This window comes from Macrobrachium nipponense, chromosome 12 (assembly GCF_015104395.2).
Source record: "Macrobrachium nipponense isolate FS-2020 chromosome 12, ASM1510439v2, whole genome shotgun sequence".
In the NCBI taxonomy this organism is placed as follows: domain Eukaryota; kingdom Metazoa; phylum Arthropoda; class Malacostraca; order Decapoda; family Palaemonidae; genus Macrobrachium; species Macrobrachium nipponense.
Window position 1 is genome coordinate 6,056,016 of NC_087205.1, and position 23,769 is coordinate 6,079,784.

The 23,769-nt window shown below is 36.9% G+C and overlaps 1 protein-coding gene across 19 annotated transcripts in view; it reads right to left on the reverse strand.

Annotated features, from left to right (window-relative positions):
* LOC135224319 (uncharacterized) overlaps positions 1-23,769 on the reverse strand; it is a 1,756,683-nt gene that overhangs the window by 4,234 nt on the left and 1,728,680 nt on the right. For 18 of the 19 annotated variants that reach the window (XM_064263193.1, XM_064263195.1, XM_064263194.1 and 15 more), the window contains 7 exons: positions 14,585-14,671; positions 13,617-13,778; positions 13,284-13,466; positions 9,940-9,960; positions 9,118-9,330; positions 7,843-7,962; positions 7,281-7,421 (listed from right to left, as the gene is read on the reverse strand). In XM_064263193.1, coding sequence (XP_064119263.1) covers positions 7,281-7,421; positions 7,843-7,962; positions 9,118-9,330; positions 9,940-9,960; positions 13,284-13,466; positions 13,617-13,778; positions 14,585-14,671 — 927 coding nt within the window. The remainder of the gene's footprint in view (positions 1-7,280; positions 7,422-7,842; positions 7,963-9,117; positions 9,331-9,939; positions 9,961-13,283; positions 13,467-13,616; positions 13,779-14,584; positions 14,672-23,769) is intronic. The other variant, XM_064263190.1, reaches the window with a different exon arrangement.

Consider the following 23,769-nt stretch of genomic DNA (forward strand, 5'->3'; position numbering starts at 1 on the left):
GATGATGATCAAGCACCATTAGGAATGTCAAGGATTCAAATCTTCAAGGAAGTAGGGTGGAGAGAGATCCTTAAACACCGCACATCCCTCTTCATGATCACATTCACAAACTGGGAAAGGGTAAACCAATTATTAGGAACAAATGACTTTCCAAGCAAAACAATGAGAAGGCAGATCTTAGCAACATACTTTACACACTGGAATTATTCAGTAAAGCAATAAACGTGCCGAGAACATATGTTAGCCCATTCAAACCAACCACAGAGTAAAGGAGGCAGGGGCATCCCTGGCAATAAGCTCACGTCACAAATGATGTTGAGCCTACAAGAATACCAGTTGATATATCATAGTACTTCTGGCAGTACTGGTATGACAAGGAAACCTAGTGAGGCATATCCATAGGACAGGTATGACCTCTCCTAAAAAAAGATACCCCTTTAATCACATAGCATAACATCCCTATGGCAACAGTTGACTCTGTGAAAGGAAAATCAAAAGCCTGTATAACCTGATTCCATACAGTCATCCTTCAAGGTGGTAACTTATTCAACTCCTGTAGGGAATAATTAAAATTTTTAGGGGCAGACCTAGATGCCATTGATGAAACTGAAGAGGAGCTGTCAATGTTTAGAGACTTTAGCCTTGGAGTTTTTACCCACCTTCATAACCAAAGACTTTGGTCTAAGGCAGGAGTTCAAGTAATTGGCAACACACAGCTTATGAATGACAGGTAGGGGTTCATGAGGAAATTGGCGAGTTCCCGAAAACCAAATCCTTTTGCAGTATGATGCAGGTCATCAACTGGTACAATTGTGTAGTGAATGTGCTTGCTGGATTGAGGCTTTGCCAAGGAAAGGGTCATAAAGGGAGCCATAAAAATTTCCTTCCGAAATCAATGCCAATTTTGAGTGCTCTAGCACTGCTAAGGACCCATTCTTGTTGGTCAAAGTGCTAAGCCTTCTCTGCAGAACATCTCATTGGTGTTGATCTAAAAGATGACTACAAACCAGAAGCTAGACCATCCTTAGTATTGACTTGAATGGCAATGTAAAGATGGCAAAGCATGCACTGAACACCCTTGGATTCAGTAAAATCTGCTGTTTCTGGTCAGAGAAGAAGAAAATGAGCAGGCCCCCCCCAATAGGATGGTTGTAACTTTATTTGTTAATAAACGACCTCTTGTCATCTTGTTGCAGTTCAAGTAAAGATACCTCCTTAAATGGTTATGAGAGTCTAGATACTATCAAGACCCAGGAGTGCAATGGGAAGAATCATCTTGAAGGGTGGAGAATGTCACCTGGTTCATCATCCCAATCTTCCACAGTAAGCACTGGTATTATTTCAAGTTGAATCTCTTCCACTTGCACAAAGCATTGTTACCAATCCAGAGTAATCAAGACTGGACGGATCTAGAGTGAAGGCAGAGGTCTTCACCTGTGTCAACAAGGAGTCACTGGAAAACAGACCCATGGACATAATATTATTGTGACGACAATAACTCCTGTGACTAACCAACAAACAGAAACCTGAAAGTTTAGCTGATGATAATTTTATTAACATTTAAATAACTACTTTGTCCACAGACACTGACATAATGAACAATTCTGCTGAGTGCACAAAGATAGCATGTGGAGTAGACTTATACCTACCTTGAAGAGCAATTGCTGTCGGTCGTTGCCATGAACAACTACGTCGCTTCGTGGGTTGCTGCTTATCTTGCTGCCAGTGAGGTCACCGCCTCGAGCTGCCATTCTGAATGCCATGACATCACTTCCAGCATCCTCTCTGTGCATGATGTTGGCTGTGGTGTCGTCTCTCCCACCACCTTTTGTCATGACGTCATTCCCAGCATCGTCTATGATGTCATCACAGTCAGCTGCAGAACCATCAGAGATGTTCCTTCAAGTGATGGTTGATAGGTTGGGCTCTGTTTTTCACGAGAGGCATCCTGTATTTTCTAGCAAGAAGCGTCGTAGGCGGAGAGCTCCTTTCCTTCTTCCATCACCTCCTCCTCCTCCTCATTCTCAGGTCAAACAGGATTCAGGACTTTGTTGCTTCATCTCATGGGGCGAGTGAGAGAGGTGTTCTGCCATCTTACCCATTTTTTGCAGCAAGGGGTATCCTGTACTTTCTAGCAAGAAGCATCATAGGCTGAGAACTCCTTCCCCTCCTTCATCGCCTGCTCCTCCTCCCCCCTCATTCTTGGGTCAGACAGAGGATTCACAACTTTGCTTAATCTTCCGAGAGTGAGAGGGGTGTTTCACCGTCTTCCCGGCACAGATGTGCCTCCCCCTTGCTCGTACGTGGACGTGTTCCAGTTCATGATGGCTTTCACTCTTCTCAGTCTTCAAGCTGGTTCTTTGTCACCTCAGCCTGTTAGAGTTCACCGCAAGGGTGATAAGACTCCGATTAAGAGGTCAAAGGTGCTTAATTCTCAGGTCGCTGATCCTGTACCTTCTAGGAGTTCTCCTCTCCCAGAGACTGTTGGTTCTCCTCCCAACAACCTTGTTCGTGGTCAGGGTCGTAAGGCTGTTGAGGGTCGCAGACATGAGGCGGTTTGGGTCTGTGGACGAGTTTCTCAGCCTAGTAGGCTTCTTTGCCTAGGCTTTCTGGTTCTCGTTCATCAAGGAGTTCCCACTTGCCTCATTCACCTTCCAGAGTTGTGGGGCTTGATTATAATTATTCTCGTCGTAGCCGACTACTTCTCCAGGACGTTCTCTCGTGCATATTTCTTTATCTTGCGACCGTGTACACGAGACTCAAGGCCATTTTATGTGATTCATCACTCGACCTTGTGCCCAAGCCCTCTTTCACGGGATCTAACATTGTTCGAGGGCCTAGTCCTGCCTGTGGAAGGTGTGATGTCTGTCTTCCAAGGGAAGTTTCTTGAAGTTTCTCCTGTGGCCTTAGGGAAGGATGATCCTTCTCGGCTGTCTACTTTGCATCGTCATTCTCCATTGCCGGAGCCAGAGGAGGGGGAGAGTCAAGAGATTCTTCTTTTTTGGAGGTTACCAATCTCATTCATGAGTTCAATACGTAATCTACGGGCATGGAGACCTTGCTTGGTCCAAGGCAGGATGCTAGAGCTTCGTTTGAGCTCCCTTGTTCTGGGCATGCGCAATCAATTTTGCAACATGTTAATGCTTAGGTCTTGGGGTTGGGATGGCTCTGGTCATCTAATCTTCTCTCCCCTCCTCTCTTGTGGCATAGGAAGCACTATTTGACTAACATAGTTCAACTGATGCCCATCACCTTAATTCAGATGTGATGCGTCTAAAGCCTGACTTGACCCACCCTGGATCAGTTAAGGGGTGAGGGCTCTTCTTTGATTTCTCAAGAGGCCTCTACTCTGAAGTCTACTGCTTCTTCTGCCTTCTAGACTGTGTCATGGCTGGACTTGGGGTCTACTACGGTGGCCAGGATAGTGTCGTGTTGCTCTGATGGAGGTTCCGTTAGCTCACTCTCCTTTATCAGGCTGCTGCAATTTGGGGCTAAAGCCATCTCTTCTCTTAACTAGACCACCTAGGTGCTAATTTGTGGGCTAACCTGCTCCTGGTTAGAAGGGACGCTGCCTTATCGAAGGTGGCAGGTTCAGTGGATTCAAGAGTCCTTGTCATCTCTTTGTAAAGGGGACCACCTAGAATCACAGCTTCTCTTTCTGAGAACGCAATTAGAAGATGCGATAAACTGACAGCATGCTGATACCAAGGATAGGCTGGTTCAGCAGGCAGTCTTGAAATCAGAAGACTTGTCACTTATGGTCTAAGTGTCGTAGACATTTTGTTAGTACAAGCCAACCCAGAAGGGAGTGCCCTGGAACCCCATTTCATTTTGGCTACATGAGGTGATTAAACAGGCATACATACTCCTCACCTAGTTCTGTCACTGAGTCTGTGCAGGCTAGGGCATATGACATCAGAGGAATGAGTTTCTCCCTGGTATTTAAGAACAACTTGTCTGTTCATAGGATTTTGAATGCTGGTTGCTGGCTTCAGCAAACCATGTTCACTTCCTTTTACCTTAAGGACATTGCTCACAGGTCCTTGGAGACTTTTTCCTTGGGTCTGGTCTGGTGATGGTTGCCCAACAAGTTGTATAGCTCATCCAGTGCCCCTGGCAGGACAGTTTGTATCTTACCTAAGAAGATTGTGTGGAGGAGAGAATGAGTAAGTATGGCTGGTCTCACTTTTTTTTCCTTTCTTCCTACAGGCAGGTTGAAGAATAGACAAGTCATACTGGTCTGATACAGGTGTGTGGCACCCATACTAGTTGCAGTTATTTGGTTTGTTCCTATACAATAGACAAATCTGCTTCTCAAAAGCACTTACTCCTCTCTCTGGCAATGGGAGGGAGGAGTAGTAACAAACCCCTGTGGCCTACATGGTTTGTTGCTTGAACAGACAGCATTCTCTTTACCTTCCATGAATGCAATGAATCTGGACATGTCTCATTGTGTTTAATTCCAGCAGGCTGAGTTTTTAGATACTCGCTCATCTATTCTCTCAGGCTCAGAACCCCCCCCCCCCCCCCCCTTTTTCAGAACTACTCCTTCTAGGAAGGGTGGTCAGTTGAGCTGAACCCCCAGCTGGTTCAGGGTACTTGTACTCCCTCCAAGTATAAGTCTATCCTATTGTTAAGACTGAAGGTTTGTTCTGTGTATGAACAAAACTAACAAACCCAAGTTTTTTAATGTTAACTGCCCACTTCCAGCCCCCCTTTCATATCCTGGGCTGAAAGAAATACTGACATGTCATAGGGTTTCCAAGCTTTACAATCTTTGATTGTTTTAACTTGATTCCAGCTGGCGCTAGATTTTCCTATTGTTATAAGACCTCAGGTTTGTTAGCTATGAAAAATACAAATAGATTAAAAATTTGTCATTTTGCTAGATTGACCCGAAGATAGTTTCAAGTCCCATGAGTATGAGGGCAACTCAGAAAGATTAGGGGAGGGATGGAGTAAATGAGTAAGTCATCCAGAAGAGGAAAGTCCTTGGGGTGCAACTGATGGCAATAGGACTAGGTGTAGCTGAATTTGAAGAAAGAAAAAGTGACTTGGACAACAAGAGAGGCATCCACCACATCAAGTAGTCAAGAAGGAGGGTGCATAACAACTATATTTTCTTTCCGAGTGTCGCCGGAGGGCCTTAAAAAAATAATCATCATCATTCATAATTGGTCACATTTTGATTTTGGATAAAATAACCAATTTACTTCAGTAGGACAGCCTGAAGATTCTCCTGGACACACCTTCAAAAGAAGCACACTAATAAAGCACATGTACTCATGAACGTGCTGCCCATGAAGCAGTTGCAAGGTAGCCACTGAGAAAACTTTTAGTTTTTACAATTTGTTGGAGTCTTTCCTACAATGTCCCTGGTTATTCCCAATGTATATTTACTTGGTTCTTATACTAGCTATTTCTATATATAATTCAGTGCAATTGTATTAATTTTATGAATCACTGAAATTTATCAGCAATGTATAAAATTTTTGCTGTGACTGCTAGCAACTGAAGAAAAGCATATTTTTTGTGAATGGATATGCAATTAAAAGTTCATGTTTTTCACAATTGTTTTCTTTTCCGTTTCAAATTTATTAAAACTTATTGTGTTGGTAAATATAAACAACTCCTAAACATTTGCAAGTAAACTGTAACGTGCAAAGGGTTGGATTTATCACATGTTCACACATTTAGGGTTGCTAGTCCAGGTTAAGAATAAAAGTTGGAATAAAAAAAGGTTGGAAAACTGATGTAAGAGGTTAGTAACAAAGGAGCCAGGACTATGTGATGTACTAAGTAATTTTCAACGTACTGCTGAAGATGGAAGCTGAACATCAGACAAGAAGGTACTAGACACACCCAGTTCTTGATACTGGAAATCACCAGAACACAGCTAACAACACTGAAAGTTCGTGATGCGAAGGCCTTTGATAAACCCAATAAATTTTGACAATTACATAATTACAAACCATACAAGGGAAAAATTCGGGAAGATTCAGTACCTGATAAGCCCTCATTCTGCCTTTCACCAGGATAGATTTAGATGCTAAATACACGTTAAAGTTAATAAAACCTTGTTAATATGGTTGAACCCAATCACTTCATGTCAGATTAACAATTATTCATAATACTCCTCTGTCACCCGGAACCATTGGCACCTCTAGATGTTACTGTAGTCTAGTTCACCTCTAAAGCATTTTGGTTTGGTTTTACATGAATAATTGTTATTTTAGTCTGGTGGATATCAGCAAATGTGGATACCACAGCCTAAATGTCAAGAGAGTAAAACCAAGATAGTTGGGACATCTGTGTAAAGGGTTCAGTGCTTGTGGAACTGATATAAACAATTCTTGTGAAGACAAGTAAAACTGACATGGTGATATGAGATTAAATGGAGGGAAAAATAACACAGTCTTATCAAGTTACTCTGTCTATTTTCAAACTTTTCTTTCCAACCGTTATCCCTACATTATGGAGTTGGTTGCCTGATGAGCCTTCTCCACTGCCTTCTATCCAAGGCATCATCCAACACCAAACCTCTTCTCTCCATATCTTCCTTCACTTTATCTCGCCATCTAATTTCTCTGTCTCCCTCTCGATCTTCTTCCTCTAACAGTGTATTTGCTAACATTTATCTCCTAATTTCTAACATAGTCCACAATCTTTTCTCTCACTTTGACGGGTGTGACAGTCAAGGATAAAGACTAACAATTCGGTAATTTACCTCTTTTTCCTACAAAGCTCGTCATAAAATTCTTGTATCTTACTAACAATATTCACACTTCCTATCCTTACATACCCACAAACAATACTCTGTTCCTCTGTAACCCCATCCTTCAACTTTACAAATTCAAAAATGCCTTAAATTTTTGTATCAATCCTTGGATCATTTTTCCTCATACTCCCTAAATAGTATTCAGTTATTTCTTAAATCCTTATCCCAGCTACATTTGTAGCCATATATCCTCCTTTCCTCTTGTCTGCATGAAAATCTGGCAATAGCTACATCCTAATTCAATCCTAAACCTATAAGTGGAGGAAATTTAGTCAAATTTACAATACCATACTCTAGTAAGACTGATTTCAAAGTAAATACTATTTATTGTTAACATCAGAATAAATTGCGAAGTTGTAAGCTCAAATGCAGTGTGATCTAGCTATACAATGGATATTTTTATATGTAAATGTATATGTTCTGACATGTTTACCAACCTGGTAAAAAGAAAAGAAATAGCATGTTAAAGTATATAATAGAAACTATGAAAAGGTAATCTTACCTCGCCAACAGAAGTTGCTAAAAGGTTAACAATTTTTTCATGAGGAACTGCAACAACAGACTGACTATTTATATCAATGATTCGGTGACCAACTCGAACTCCTCCTCGTTCAGCAATTCCTCCTCTTAATAAACTACATATCTGAAATGACAAAAATATAAAATATACACAGTGAAAGGCAAATGCCTTTGCATGAAATACACTAATAATCATAGAGAGAGGTATTCTTGCCCTTTCATTAACATAAGCAAATACTGTCTAGTCAAACAATAACTTACAGTATTCAAAAAAGTAAAATAAGAAATTGAAATATTCTTTAAGGCAGAAAGATTTTCACTGATGAAATGTGAGAAAAAATGTTTTTACCACCAAGTAACTTAACATTAAAACTAATAATACTGGCAGAATCGCTAATGGTACCAAAACTTGAAAACTTAATTTGAACCTGGTGCTCTTGCTTAATGAAGCAGTACTCTTCAAAATGCAATGTAGAAGGCCTTGCATAACCCTGTACTATACACTAAAACTTGAAGATAATTTATATTAACAGTATAGTACTTACAACACCATTTTGTACAGAGAAACCTAGTTGATATTTTGTATCTGGTCTTCTTATCTTCACTTCAACAACTGGTGGACAAGGAACTACTGTAAGTTTGACTGCAGTATTATATTTAGTATTCTGAAACAAAATAAATGGAGTTAGCAAACAAAAGTTCATTGTTTTGAGGGGCGAACCAATAGTAACCTTGCAAAGCAAAATAAAAACTTTTTTAGTATATATAACATTACACCTCAATTTAACGGACTTCTGTACCTACCATCTACATTAAAACCATTAATTTTTCCTATGCTACAATTTTAGACATGATGCATTTTTAGATAAATCCTGCAGGTTAGTTTAGGTTAGCACCAATGTGGAATTATTGTCAACTATTTTAAGATGTCTAGAAATTATTCTATTGCATCTGTTAGCAGAGATCCTACCATTTGGAATTTAAAACTTACACAAGAAATGTAAGAGTTTCAGCTCTATATCCGCCTAGCTTCCCACTCCATGTCTAAACTACACTGTTGTTAATTAACTTTGAAATTTACTGGTTCCCTACTGGGCATGGAGAATTTTGTGAAAATATTTTATTTTTTAAATATGTATAAGCTATAAACAATATACCCTACCATACTTAATTAAAAATCCACAATCCTTTGCAATTCTCTGAGGAATGACAAGTTTTTCAACAGCCAGAATAATAATTCTTAATTTTAAAATGCAAATAATCTAGTATTCATACTAAAAAACACACATTTACTTGACAAAAATTACAAATTTTTAATCAATTTATATTTTTCATAGCTAACAAACCTTTGGTCTTAACAACAGGATAAACCTTCTTGCACCAGCTGGAAACCAGTTAAAACAATCAAAGATTGTATAGCTATTGGCAGACAAAAGAGAATCATACTACTCTTGCAGGGCCTTTTGCCAGCAGTTCACCATTTAGAAAAGTGTCCATATCACTTTCTTCAACAAAGGCTTTTGCAATGAATATAAATAACTTTAAAAGGAATTTTGTCACAATGTATGAACTTATTTTGGCTCTCCCTATTTGACATGTTTTTATAGATTTTAATAGTTAAAAGATTAATTTGCTTTAATTCATAGTTATTAAAATCACAGGTTTTTAAAATTATACTATGTAGACCTAACAATTCAGTTTTTTAATACTATTGTACTGATCTAAAAATAGTTTACTGGATTAAATAAAAAGCAATTTGTACACTAGACTATATAAACTGCAATTTGTTAATTTGTTCATCACTGTAGTAATATACCAACCTTTATATAATTCTGGCATGTAGAAAGTGGCAGACCAACTAATGACACACCATTTATTGCAATTATTTGGTCACCAATGTTGAGCTGTCCACACTTGGCTGCCGCTCCCGTTGGAGAAAGATTAGCTATAACTACAGTTGGAACCATTGAGCCCCACCCTGATTCCACAACTACCACGCCTAGGATTTCGCTCTTCATCTTTGGTACTACAACCTGAAATAAACAAAAACTTGTAGTTCTGTACATATTATAAAATCAACGTCAGTGACCCAGGAGTACAGTGTCTGGTTAAAACTTGTGATTAAAAAATTGTACCATAATTTTGTAAAATCCAGCATCTGGAGCCTGAGCTGTAAAAACTATTTTAAGCTGTTAGTACAAAAGTTCCAATATAGTCCAGTAATAGCTTCTAACATGCTAAAGGATATTACCTGAAAAGCCACCATTCAAAACTAACCTTTTTTGCCTAACAACTCTAATGACATAGTGAAGAAAATCAAGGAACTGAGACTGATGCTATATAAGCAAGCAACTTAGCTTCTTTACCTGAACAATGAAGCTTTATCTACATAAAATAGCCGAAGATTCAAAACTCTGTAATACGGGAAAAATATCATGCTGCTTCTAATGTTGTACTAAGATTAGTATACTTAATAGATTTTAAATTAGGTTTGTAGCACAGGAATTTAGCACAACTTATGAAAAATGAAAAATATTGTTAACAGAGTCTTGAAGTCTTTCCATTTTTGCTATAAAAAGCCTCCTGATCTGTGTGAAATGAAATCCCATGTATCTTTCCAAAAGTTTGCTTGTGTTACTTACCGTCTTTGAGATATATAGCTCCTGTGTACGACGGTGTAGATGGGGCCGCAGAAAAGATTTAAAATGCCCATTAGAATACACTTTTCATGGTTGACTAATGACCACATTTTGAAAATGACTGGTCAAAGGATTGGGCAAGTGGACACGGTAGGTGGAGAGTTAGTGTTTACTTTCATTTGACTTAAAACATTTCCCAGGCATTAAGCATTTAAGCAGCTGTTTCTTTCACTCATACTGTCTATTCATATATGAGATACTGTAGATAAGGAAAACAAAAAGGATTTGTGTTTCCATCACAGAAAAAGGGAAAGAATTAAGGTTGATGTGCTGGGACTTTTAAAAAGTTATATGTTTACAAATAACATTTTCATGATTATTAACAGTCACCAAATGTGGAAGTATTACCAAAATTCTTTTTACAGTGATATAATTCTTGAACACTTAATAGAAACTTGACAGTGATATTACAGTTTTAAAAACAGATAAGTTACACCAAACATTTAATTCTTGCAGCAAAAAACGTGGGTGAGTGAATTAGTGGAAACACAGCAGTACTCGCAAGTGGGTCCTCATTACATGCATAAAAATTAACCAATCGGCAAAATAAAGAAGCTGTGCTTTTCAGAAATAAAAGTCATTACACCAATACCTCTATCAATACCAATGGTATACACCTAAAATTGCCTCAAAAACTGTAATACGTACTGAGTAAAGACTATCAATATATTGTTCTGTACTTTAATCTTATACGTATCCCCCAAAAAATAACTAGTAATCACAAGACAACAAAATCTATATTTTGCACAAGTACCCATAATAAAATACAGAAAGAAAACTATCTCATAGTGTGAAATATGTATAGCCTATGTGTATGTGAACACCTACCTTTGTCAAGCCAATAACAAGTTTATATACACTACACACTAAAATTATGACTCCTAATGAGACATTCCATCTTTAAATATAAAAATCAGTATCATTATTCAGGGTAACTGCATACAAATGTGTACTGCATCACAAATATAATTTTGCCTTTACAAATTGCCACACCAGAAACATAATTAGTACACAAATCTAGCTTTTTGTGTTTTCATTTATATTGAGAAATAATGAAGTTCATTTTATCAATTTATTCTTAAATACCATTATCCTGGTGTGTACCTTACAATAGACTGAATTAAATTTCCATTTATACTCCTTTAATTCTCATTTATAGTCCTGTATATTCAGATTAAAACAAATGAGAACAATTTTCCTACTGTTTCTGTAAAATCCTTTTAAATGCTGATATGGAAAGCTAAAACTAATATCTGTTCTAAAAAGGATTTTAAATTCTGCCGTTTAAAATTCAAGATTCCTTTACTTTTGTTGGGTGCTAAAACTAATCAGTCATACATCTAATTATGGAGAATACCTGTAGCATGATCTTTGCATGAAGCCAATGATGTATTGTCTATTTTTCTCATATTAGAGAATACCCATAGCATAATTTTCGTATGAAGACCATTAATACTGTATACTACTTCCCCTGATATTTAAACGAAAGTCTCGGAGTGACAACCTTCTAATGGATCTGAGTAGTACACTAACCTTGCTAGACTAGTATTTTCATGGCTATCTAAGACAGCAATGCACTCTGTGTAGGAGTCTTAAAATGTGTTAAGATCTTTTTTAGGCCATAAAGGATGAAAATACGTACTGTATTTAAATCCTGACCTCAACCAAACAAAAAAAAATGTTACGAGCAAACAGAAATTCTACATAGCCTCATGTTAGATTTACCTCTTCCACTAAGTGACTCTATTATCAGTCAAAAACCCTAAAATTAAGTTTTCACTACAGAAGCTTGAGATGGTCTTTGTTACAGCTATTAATCTCTGTAACGTACATTTTAACTAGTAGTCACCACAATGCTGAAGGCCATGTGATAGGGAAATTCAATCAAAGTATGTATATCAAAATGCTCTTGTTATGACAATAGTATTGGTCACTGATTCAGATTAGGAATTTACCTAGAACTATTTTCTAGTGTATTCAGTTTTAGCTCCATTTTAGGATGATATACTTACTCTCAGCATTTGCAAACAAAATTAGTGGTGAAAACTGACTACTGTCTCCTGCTTTAGGCTTGTGCACAAGGATGTACCACACACTGCACAGGGTTAATGAAGTATGTCTAGTTTTTGGGTATTCAGTTAATCTAGAAGCCTCCAATTAAATAAGTTGTATTTAAATTAACTTTTTTCTAACAAAAGCCCACCTTCCATAAACCACATACATGTATTCAAGTTTGCTGAAAAGTCTGAGCCTGTAATTAAATATTAAATACTTTTTCAGTTAATGTATCACAACATAAGTTTATGCAATTTATGAACCATACTGAGCAGCTTCCATAATTTCCGTGAACATGATCACTAAAGAATAAAACTTACTTAATACCAGTAGTTGCTCTGTAGTACAACTATACTTAAAAAAAAAATCTTCTGAGAAAAAGACTGAGAAAAATAACTGAAAATGCAAATATGCAAAAAGTATCACAGAAACCAATATAAAAAATACTTATAAATAACACGAAAAAACATTCATTAGGAAGTTATTACACTGGGTATCCAAGCACCATGCTAGGTAAAAACAAAGATGTATATCCATTCAATCCAAAACGGCTCTCTGTGAGCAAGGTCCTTAATGATGCTGCATATAATACAAACCACAGAAGTTCAGTTGTCTAATGGGTAATGTATTTCCATATAACAGTTTCTTGCTTTCCTTCAATGATTTTTCAATGATTTTACATGATGTTACAAAACAGAACATGCTAAACAAAATGAAACTACGCAAAAATCTTTATTCCACTGCAGCAGCTTCTAATTTCAATAAAACAAACCTTGCTTGGCTTTTCCGTACATTCAACTTACCTGTCCTTTTTTGTAAAAATTTCTCTAAATGCATAGTTGATGAAATCCTTCAACTGATGTAAGAATTCCATAACAGCTATGCACTATTTAAGAGAATTTTCATAAATAAAAGCATATCTAAAAGGCTATTGTATATAATAGAGGAATTGGTGTAAAACAGGATGACGCCTGTGCTTTGACACTACTCTACATACTGTACTGCATAAACTCAATCTTGAGTTTCGTGACATAATCAGCTATTTTGAGCTTAAGATTTGTATACAGACATACATTTTATAAAGAAAATAAAAACCTTATATAGTTCTAATATATCTAAGAAAAATAACAAGAGCCTTTTGAAAAATCTATGGCTCAAAATTGATGACACTGTCACTTTCAAAAACATTTAACTTAACTTTAAAGAAGCTAACCTTAGATGGCAACACATACCTCCTTTTGCAACTCTTTCTTAGCAAACATTTGAAGTTCATCACCAAATATTTCTTGGGAATTAAGAACTTCCTGATAATCCATTTCTTTAACAAAACTATGATCTTCAATACCATTTGCTTTTAAAAATTCTAGATACGCCACCTGAAATGCTTGTCCAATACTCTGTGCAATAAACTGTGCCTGTTGGAAGAAATGCTTAAAGTCAAGAGGATTCAAGTGAAGGCAATGTATTGAGTCAAGTATACGTACTATTGTATTTGAATGCACACTATAATGAAATTCATAAACTACATAACTAAAATATGGATTAAAAAAAATTGTTAAACGTACCTCATCACTTTCAAATACATGGCAAATCATCTTCGGTGTTTTTTGTATGTTATTACCAGTATCATCAGTAGGTAGGACTCTTCTCCGTGCCATCAGCACAACCAAGTCACCAATATCAGCAATATAGGATATGGTGCGCAATGCATGATCCATCATTATTTCCTGTAAATAGTGAGTAAATTACTGAATACATTATCAGTTTTCTCTGATGAAAAAATTGTCCCCTGAAAAAATATTAGATTTAAAACAACAATTAAACAGATGAAGTAAGACTTGCATATATGTATACCGTGATCTACTAGCATAAATTGGTCCAACTTAACCAATAAATTTGATGCCTTACACATTGTACTAGGAGCTACTAAAAGGAGTTTGTGCTTCCCCCTCAGCTTGTACCTACACCCACTTATCAGTCTTCTACATTGCAACTATTCCTGCTTCCTCTCTTCCATTTTGCTATTCAACCACTAAACTGATCATACTTCTAAGTGTAGCTGTAGGATTTTTTCCAAGTTACACTTTTGCATTCTATTCTTGTATGTATACTTCAATTCATTTACTCTCTGGAACTATCTTCCTCTCCCTCTCTCTCTCTCTCACTTCACAATCTACAGTAATGAATGGTTGAAGCACACCAGTTCATGACTTTAAAGCCTAAACTTCTTGACTATGTAATTCATTCATTGTCTTTAAGGATACATACTATACCATCACTTAAAAGGTAATTTTCCCCAAAAAACATTATATTACAGTATACCCTATTTATTTTACAATGCTTTCTTCATTCAATTCCTGAGAAAATAATGTGTGGAGAAATTTAAGGAAGGAAGAGTACAGCAAATAACTGAAATCTAAGCTCTTATGACTAAAGTCACTGGAGACAAAATATCAGAGAAAGCTATCAGAACAACATCTGGGAGAGAGAGACACACACACACACTTACACTCTCAAATAAATTTCAGCTTACTTTTAGGTCTGTGTTGAGCACCATTATCTTTTCAGTGGAGATAAAAAGATCCACTTCTGTACTAGGCTGCGTTTCCCCATCTGGAGCCTGGAGTAAAAAATCAACAGGTTAGGAAAAAATGTTATTAGTACAATTATACTAGCAAGAAAATTATAGTAGCACTATAACATAAAACAGAAAATGGTAAAAAAAAAATTGATACAGTATACAGTACCTGCTACTGTATGTTAAACAAAGTACATGAATACCGTTACTCATTCCAGTTCCTAGAGTCTATCATTCATAGCTGAAATATTTGAATGGTACACTTAATTCTGCATGGAAATTTACTTATACATTTAAAAAAAAGTTCAAGTTGCTAAGCAAATAAATGTTATGTATTATGATGCCGTCATCTTCTAGTGACCGATAAATGTTTCATATTATGAAGGTGTCATCTTCTAGTGACCGATATCCTTTTAAAAAGTACCTAATGGTAGATAGTCTACATTTCTTGAAAATATACAGAATTTAATTTCCTAAAAAAAATTTTTTTAAATTTCTTAAAATGAATTTGCATAATACAGTATAATCAATAATTATAGATTAAATATTTTATGTAATGCATAACACACACAAAGACCTGAAAAGGGAAGGCCCGTAATCTGGATAATACATACATTAATTATAACTAAGTTTTGTAGTACGTATGGTACAACTATAAGGAATCACATCATCAATAAAAATATTATGCATTAAATATTCAATATGAATTGCATAACTTTCTATGGCAGCTGAAACTAGTTTTAAACAAATATTCTTTTCCTCTTAAATAAGGTGACATCAGGGGAAAAAAATGACTGCTTTTACTGCAGCATAAATCTACTAACATTGAATCAAGGGCTAAATTTATGTATTACAATAATATTTTTCATAATGTCATTGCAGCTTCATCGACCTACACTAAAGTATTAGCAGCAACAAATAGACCATTTCCTTTACACTACAGTGTTATACAGCAAACTTTCAAGTCTCCCTCTCATCCTCCTATTGAAAACCTGAATTTTACCCTTTTTAATAACAACCTTTGCCCTACCTATAAATGACAAATGAACACAATGCTCATAATCCAGTGTTCGCTAATTTCTTCACCATATTTTTCTTACACACCTGAAAGTTTCTTACCCTTTTTCACTATTCTTCCCTACCTATCACTGATGGAGGATTTCCAAGTTTCCATAATTTTTACCTGAATTTACAAGAGTTATATTTAATTTCCCCAAAAAATACCTCTCAACAGTTCTTTCACATATTCCAAACTCTTTGAACATATGTCCTTCACAATTTATACAAAGCCCCTTCTGGCAAGCTGTACAAATATCTGGATGTATGTCTGAGAATTATTTATCCAAAAACTGATGCCCTAAAAATGTCCTTGTGCCTAGTTAGATATGAATAAATTTATTCAAGCCACTGAAGTCTGTTATACACTGCTGTCAGTGCCCTTGTATATTCATTCATTCCATTATCTCCTATCCTCATGGAATATAACTGTAGGTGGTAATACAGAAGGTATGGCACTGAATATGATGATGTCATCCAAATTGGAATCGGTATGTACTACCATAAATACACTAACATCATCCTTCCACCAAAGTGTTCAAATGTCAAAGGCAATACATAGTCTGTATTCTCATACATATGTATATAATATTTTGGAACCCAAATTTTGGTAATGTACAGTGAAGGCAGTCCCCGGTTATTGGCGATCCAGTTTTATGGTGTTTATCTAGCACCAAAAAATCCAGTTATCTGCGATTTTCGCCTATTGTCAAGCCGTTGGAACAGAACCCCACCGATAACCAGGGACTGCCTGTATATACGAATGGTGTATTGTAACTGTACTACTTCACAAATACGTACTTTCACTCTACAAAACTGTATACACACACAAGAACTATTCAAAAGGGTTAGACACCAATGGTTATTCACCTTGAATAGCAACTGCAATCTTCATACAAAATTTATATAGGCAAATGAACCCTTCCATAAATTAAAGTAACACTCTTAAGTTACCCAATGACTTGTATTCTACAAAATACAGTAGTACTAGTTATGAACAAATTACAAAGTCAGAAGTCTTACAATACCACAGAGGCACTGTATGCATCTTCCCACAACTAGCCTCTTGTTGTTCCTGAGATTACCATGAAGGTTGTAATCATAGCTAACTTGTGGCTACTGATGATGCTTAATATAGAACTCTGGACTCCTAGAAAACTGAGTTTACAGTGGATAGGATAGGATAAACAATTAGTTTAACCAGCCCTCTGACCCTAGCAAAAGCTCTTCTCGGGCTGGTTCCCAGGAATTAACCAGAGAGAGAGAGAGAGAGAGAGAGAAAAAAAAAAAAAAACGACTTTATTAAAAAAAACTGACTTTGCTCAGGGAGATGATAATTTTAAGTGAGAAATCTTTGCCTTCAGCAAGGATTCCTGATATTGTTGGATCTCGAAAATAAATGCGTCTGTTGAATCCAATTTGGGTATTCAGCATTCAACAAGTAAGTGCTGGACAGTCATGGAAACTTGGCATCCATTTTATTTCATTGCATCAGAATGTGGGATTGTCATTAGATGACCATGACAAAATCTAGTATGACCTATGCAGTGTCTTGCTAAGATTACTTCTTTAGATCTTGCTTTTTGAGACTATGAAAACCCATGGGTACACCTCAGATTTTATATTATTCAGCTTGTTGATATTGGTACCAAAGACCAATATGTTTGACAATCTTGATATATTAAAAGATTTAACAATGCTATCCTGTCTGATACAGGGGCATATGAAATTGTTGGGGTTATGGTGCATGCTAGTTTAGCGGCAGAATCTGCATTTTCATTCCCTTATTCCCACTTGTGCTGGAATCCAACAGATTTATATTGATAATCCAGATTGGAGAAATTGACAAATTTTTATTTGGATTTCTCGGACAAGTTGATTTGAAGATTTTTACTTATTTATATCATCAATAGCACAATGCGAGTCACTGAAAATTATTGAAGAGATTGCTCGCCTTTCAGATATTATATCAAAGTGCTGCTTGTATAGCTGAGAGTTCTGCAGTTAACAAAGATGATACTAAAAGGAAAGGCCAACTTTGATTAATTTATCTTTCGAGAAAGCTGAAGCTCCTGCTCCAGTATGGTTTTTTGAGCCATCTATATATATATCACGAACTGGTTTCCCTTTCTTCGAATGTGCTCTACAGCATGCTGGCAATACATTTCTTTATTAGTTATATGAATTTCGTTTTAGCAGATAAGACAAAGTGGTGCATATTTTTATTCATTTCAGTGTCCAAGGTGGTGGCTGTTCTATTGTTGGAGGGAAAAATGGTGTTATAAGAGTTCATTAAGTATTTGGCTCTTTTTGGGAAGGAGCTAACATCATGACATTCAATCCTAGGATTACAATAGGAAGCAGGCAGCTGCAGGAGATGATCCTGCTTGTAAGGAAAGGCCCCTACTTAGTGTTACTAAATTGCAGTGATGCCTCAAAGGTAGTATGCCTGCCTCTGCAACCGCCCTTCGTGATGCAATGCATCAAGTTTTTAATGTTGTTTCAGATGCTGAAGAATATATGGGACAGCAGTAGTCTATTATAGATAAAACTGATGTCCTATACTATAGCATTAGCATGATGTCACATCCTGCTCCTCATGTAGAGTGGGATAGTTTCTTTAATAGAGCAAGGACTTTTATGACATTGGGTTTAATGTACTTGATGTGTGCTTTCCAGTTTAAATGTTGATCTAACATTATTCCTTAGTAACATTTGCACAGAACTCAATTTCTGGGTTATACAGGTGGAGTTTGATTTCTTGGTCTTCATAGGAAATACGTAACGACTTTTGTTTTATTGGTTGAAAAACTAAATCCAACTGAATTTGCCCAATTACATACTTATATTTGTGATGTAAGTATTGAGGACACTTTGGGCATGTCTTAGGGTGCTACTCATGTAGCATATGACAAAGTCATCAATATATATAAGCTATTTTTAACTCCATTTGGTAATAGTGCGATGATGTCATTCATTGCCATGGCAAACAAAGTACAACTCAGGACACTGCCCTGAGTAATTCCTTCTTCTACATTAAAGTGATCTGAATAGAATTTTCTACTCATTTGGAAAGTCCTATCCGTAAGAAAGTTTTTCATGAAAATTGGCAGGTGACCCCATAACCCTACTGAATGAAAATTTTGCATGATGTCAAATCTTTACGTTGTCATATGGCTTCTCTGTATAAAATAAACAGCTGTCAATTTTTTTTTTTATCAAAGCCCTTCTTGAATTTACAGTGGAAATTTGACAATTTCACAAAAGGGATTGATGCATGGATAATAAGGAAAGAGAATGAATGAAAGGTAAGCTATAATGACACTGCACATTCTACAGGCTCATAAGAGCTGAAATTCTTGATGGTTCACCCAAATGTTTTGAAGGATTGGTCCTGTAAACAATGAAATGCTGTAGTACATTGTTTACAAAAAAGTAATAAGGAACCTTCAATCAAAGCCCTCGTAAGTTTCTATTTTCATAAACCTTTCAGTATTTTCTTATATACATACATTGGAACATACTATGTACTATCCAAATATACTCTGACATGCACTGTAATTCTTTGTCACCTTCACAGGAATATGAATTGTTTTTAAAATATATAGCAAGTTATGTATACAACAGAAGTGCAAAGAATTTCCATTTAAAGTTGAATCGTGGATCATATGTTTTTAAAATGTCTAAAAGACTTATGCTTCTTGTACGTTAACATTTATTTCCGAACTGCTATGAATGATTCTCTGGCTGAGGATGGCCTTCATCTAAACAGATTTTCAATATATGTATGCTGTACTACAGTACTACAGGTAGTCCCCAGGTTACGGCGGGGTTCCATTCCTGGCAGGGCGCTGTAAGCTGAAAATTGCTTTAACCCGAATCATCATACCTATAATGGGAATATATAGCACTTACAACGCTGTAAGCACCGCAAGTCGAGGTTACAGCGCCATACAGCAGGAAACGGCACCGTAAATCCACTTACAGCGCTTGAAAGTTGTGGTTAACAGCACCATGAGGCAAGCGCCGGAAGTCCGGAATGGCATAACCCAAACCTGATGTTACCCGGGGACGGCCTGTTATAAATAACATACTTTTTTGCAGAATTTTTCAAAATATAGTACTATACTCATGTCAATAATATAATAAAAATTCTAAAATACTCATGTTATTTACTATACTACATATTTAGAAACAGATCAGTGGGAGGCAACTCAACCTCACCAGGTTCTTGCAAATTCTTTCTAATGAAGTGAAGCCTGTAAAGCCATTATAGCATTCAGGCTTTATCTTTTGTCAGGAGGAGGCCAGACACTATACCAAGCGTCAACAATCCTGTTTGCATCCTTAACCCTTAAGAGCCAGGCTAAAAAAAACATGCAGCACCCCAGACTGGGCAACCTTTGAGGTCGGCCAATTTAAGAAAAAACACATCGATGATGTTAGAAAAATAATCCTAGAAAATCCCCCCCCCCCCCCCCCCCCCACCCCCCCCCCCCCCCCCCCCCACCCCCCCCCCCCCCCCCCCCCCCCCCCCCCCCCCCCCCCCCCCCCCCCCCCCCCCCCCCCCCCCCACCACGAGAAGTTGAGAATGACTATTTACAACCACTTGTAAGAACCTCTTACAAGACAATCATAAATTTTACCAAGTTTTACATGTTTTGAAAAGATACAATTATAGCTGGCATACTATCATTAAAGACAAGAACTACAACCAACAGCAATCCCTGAGCAAATAAATATAAGGATGTCATGGAAGTAAGATGAGCAAAACATTCCCCCTTGAAGTCCGGAACACAACTAACCTCATGAGACACCCATTTGGCTGGAGGAACCTGAGGGTTCAGTTGCCAAGAGTCATTTATAGCTCACTGAAGTACTACAATGGAAACTCTGCTGCACGATCTAGCCAAGTCATATGGTGCGAAATAGTGATCTTCACCAGGAGTGAATCCGTCAACCACTAAAAACCTGTTTTCGATAGTACTCATATGAGGGTATCTGTCCATTAAGGGTTAGTGTTGAAGTTCCTCCATTACTTCCTGACCGTCTTATGAGGACCGATACAAAACAAGTAAAATTTTTCCAAAGTTTCTTCAGTGCAATCAAGTTTTCTGTACAGCATATAATGCTGAACGAAATTTCCAGCCATGGCCCAGTGGTGGCCTGTGTTGTTGGCACCTACACCGCACACACGATCATGGCTAACTTTAAACTGAAACTAAAAACTACTAAGGCTAGAGGACTGCAACTTGGCTTTTGATCATAGGAGGCTGGATGATCAACATCCAATTTGCAGCCCTTAACCACAGTAGTTTTTAAGATCTGAGGGTGGACAGAAAAAGTGCGGATGGACAGACAAATAGCCATCTCAATACTTTCCTTTTACAGAAAACTAGAAACTGGACCAATATCTTTACTGTATGCCACTCACAGTAGGTTTTGAACATCAAGATCCCTTAGACCATATGCTGGATGAAATAAGTGACATTGAGAGGCATAAACAAGAAGTCAAATGTGATAACATTCATCCATGCCTTGTGATGACTCAGCATTATCTGCAAGGTGGAATCCTCTGTTTGGAAAGGTTTTGCCCACTGGATAGCTCAAGGACTGGTGAGATATACTCAGCAGCAAAGCCATATAACTATGATTGATGGGTTCCTTCATTCATGCCTTCAAAACTGGACTACCAAATCATTTGTTGCTCCTTGGTGCACCCCTTCAGCAGTCAAATAACAGGGGCATCAGCTTCAGCTCTTATGACAGTCATGGTGCAGTCTTCGCTTTTCTGATGGCAAAAGTTTTGTTAGATATCTTTCTCCAAAAGAGGTTAAGCTTTCATATTCCATGTATCCTTAGCACCATAATAACCATCACAAATCTGCTATCAGGATCTCCAGAGCATTTTAGCAGCCTCCTTGTTGATGTCCACATCATCGCTATAACCTTACAAAACTCTGACCATTATTAGGTTACCAAGACTAACATAAGGCTTGGCCTTCCAGAGCCAGATAGAACCAATGATAATAACTCAAAAGACAATTATGCATTTCCAGAGGTTGTTCTACTTTTAGTGAAAGAATTTGAAGTGAATGCAAGGTGAGACCTCTAAGTCAAAATGTTAAGGTGGCAAGAAGAAAGTAATAACATTCTTACTGTATAAGTAGTACTTTATATAAAAGAGGGAAATCATTCATTTAGATGTTATAACTTGGCTGAAAATGCTTTTTTCTTCCAAAGGCCACATAATTTAATGTCATAGCTCACTGGCTGGTCAGTCTTTCAAATGTTTGAGGGTTATGCAACAGATGTTGAAAAATAAACATACGTACATAGTAGTCAGGGTATAATTCATGTCTTCCCAGTCCATCAATACCTTTTGCTTCCTACAAGCATTCCACTGTCCTCACTGAGGGTAAAATATCAGTAAAAAGCACTCTTTTTATCACTATAGTGTGCTTGATCTAATTCAACAAACGAAGATATGTTTACACTTTATGTTTCAAAGCTGTCTTATCAACAGGAGATTAAGTAAACAGTACAGTGTGTCTGCTAAACTACTCCCAAATATCATTATCATTCAAATCTCACTGGACTACACAGTTTACATGATAGCAGTACACCCAGCATCATGCCAACTCTTCTCATGGAAATGACAAAGACTACATTTTCCCTTGCAACCAGTCAATCCATTTTATGTGGTTTTAAAGTTGCCACTAACTAGCATCTTCATCCATTAGTAAAAAAATTTTTATATCTTCCCATGTGACAGAAATCACCTCTGAAGTGATTCCTGAGATGCCAAAAAACACTGATTTTTTCAAAATACACAGAGTGCTTACTGCTAAGAATTAATAATGAGCACAGTGCATTCCCACCACTGAAATAATTGTAATTACAGAATTTTGCTTTCCCAAGGTTCAGCTAATTTTAAGCTGGCATACTTGCCAATAAAAATAGCTCAAATAGGTGCAAACAAGACACTGCTTTCAATTAAATGCTAGTTAAAGCCCTCACTGAAACTCAGGGGTATGCAAACAAGATGGGCTTTCATTTGTGTGCTAATTATCCCTCTGAGGTGGAATATTCACATACTATTCAGGATATTGTTAAAAGATATTAATAAAGCAAGTTGAGACTTTCAGGGCCAAGATCGCTGCTAATTTCTACATGAACATCTCTGAACACAAAAAGAATTAACTATGTAATACGTATACTGTAATATACCTAAATAAATGAACCCAACAGTTTGGCAATTTAGCTATTTCACATCTAATAATGCATCCACAGGATGACTACAGCTGATAAAGTAATGGGAGATGACATCAATTAAAAGAAAAAAAAGATTTTCACGTATACACGTTCCTGTTAAACGCAAGCAACACTTTTTCTGTTCCAGTAACAGCTCTTTTTTTTCCCTTCTACCAGAAAATTAACAGACCTCCACTAATATGGAGACTCAGATTATGTTCACTGATCCAGTGAGCAAAACAGTATCCTTGCTACTGAAATTCCTGAAAAATTTTACTTTCCTGAGGTCCAGCTCTGTTTAAGCTTGGATACTTGCTAATCAGAATTTCTCAATTAGCTAAATTCCATATTCATTAAAATACAGGTGGTTAATGGGAATGACATTTTTTTTTGTTTCCAGAAACCATCACTAATATGGACCACCCACACATTCAGTACGTCATAGTACTACTCTTGATAAAATAACCGAGTGTCTTGTAGGTCGAGGACTAACTAAATTTTAAATGAAGATTTCCTGTCAGGACAGCAATTGTAGTAGATGCTCCTACTTAATCTACAAATTGACGCCATGGTACATTCTCTCCATTAATCATGATTAAAGAATTAATGATTGAACATCCAAACACAGCACTTTACATCTAGTAATTCCTCCAATCTTCTGCTCAGGTAATAACCTTTGCCATTTTTCTTTCTTCTGGAAATGAAATAAACCTCCACGTAAGAGTCATCAGACATCACTGTACATACAGTGTAATGAAAGGATGATCCATGGGAGAGATAACATTCTGAGTTTGTCAATGAAGCCAAGAAAACTGGGGAAGCTCTTCATT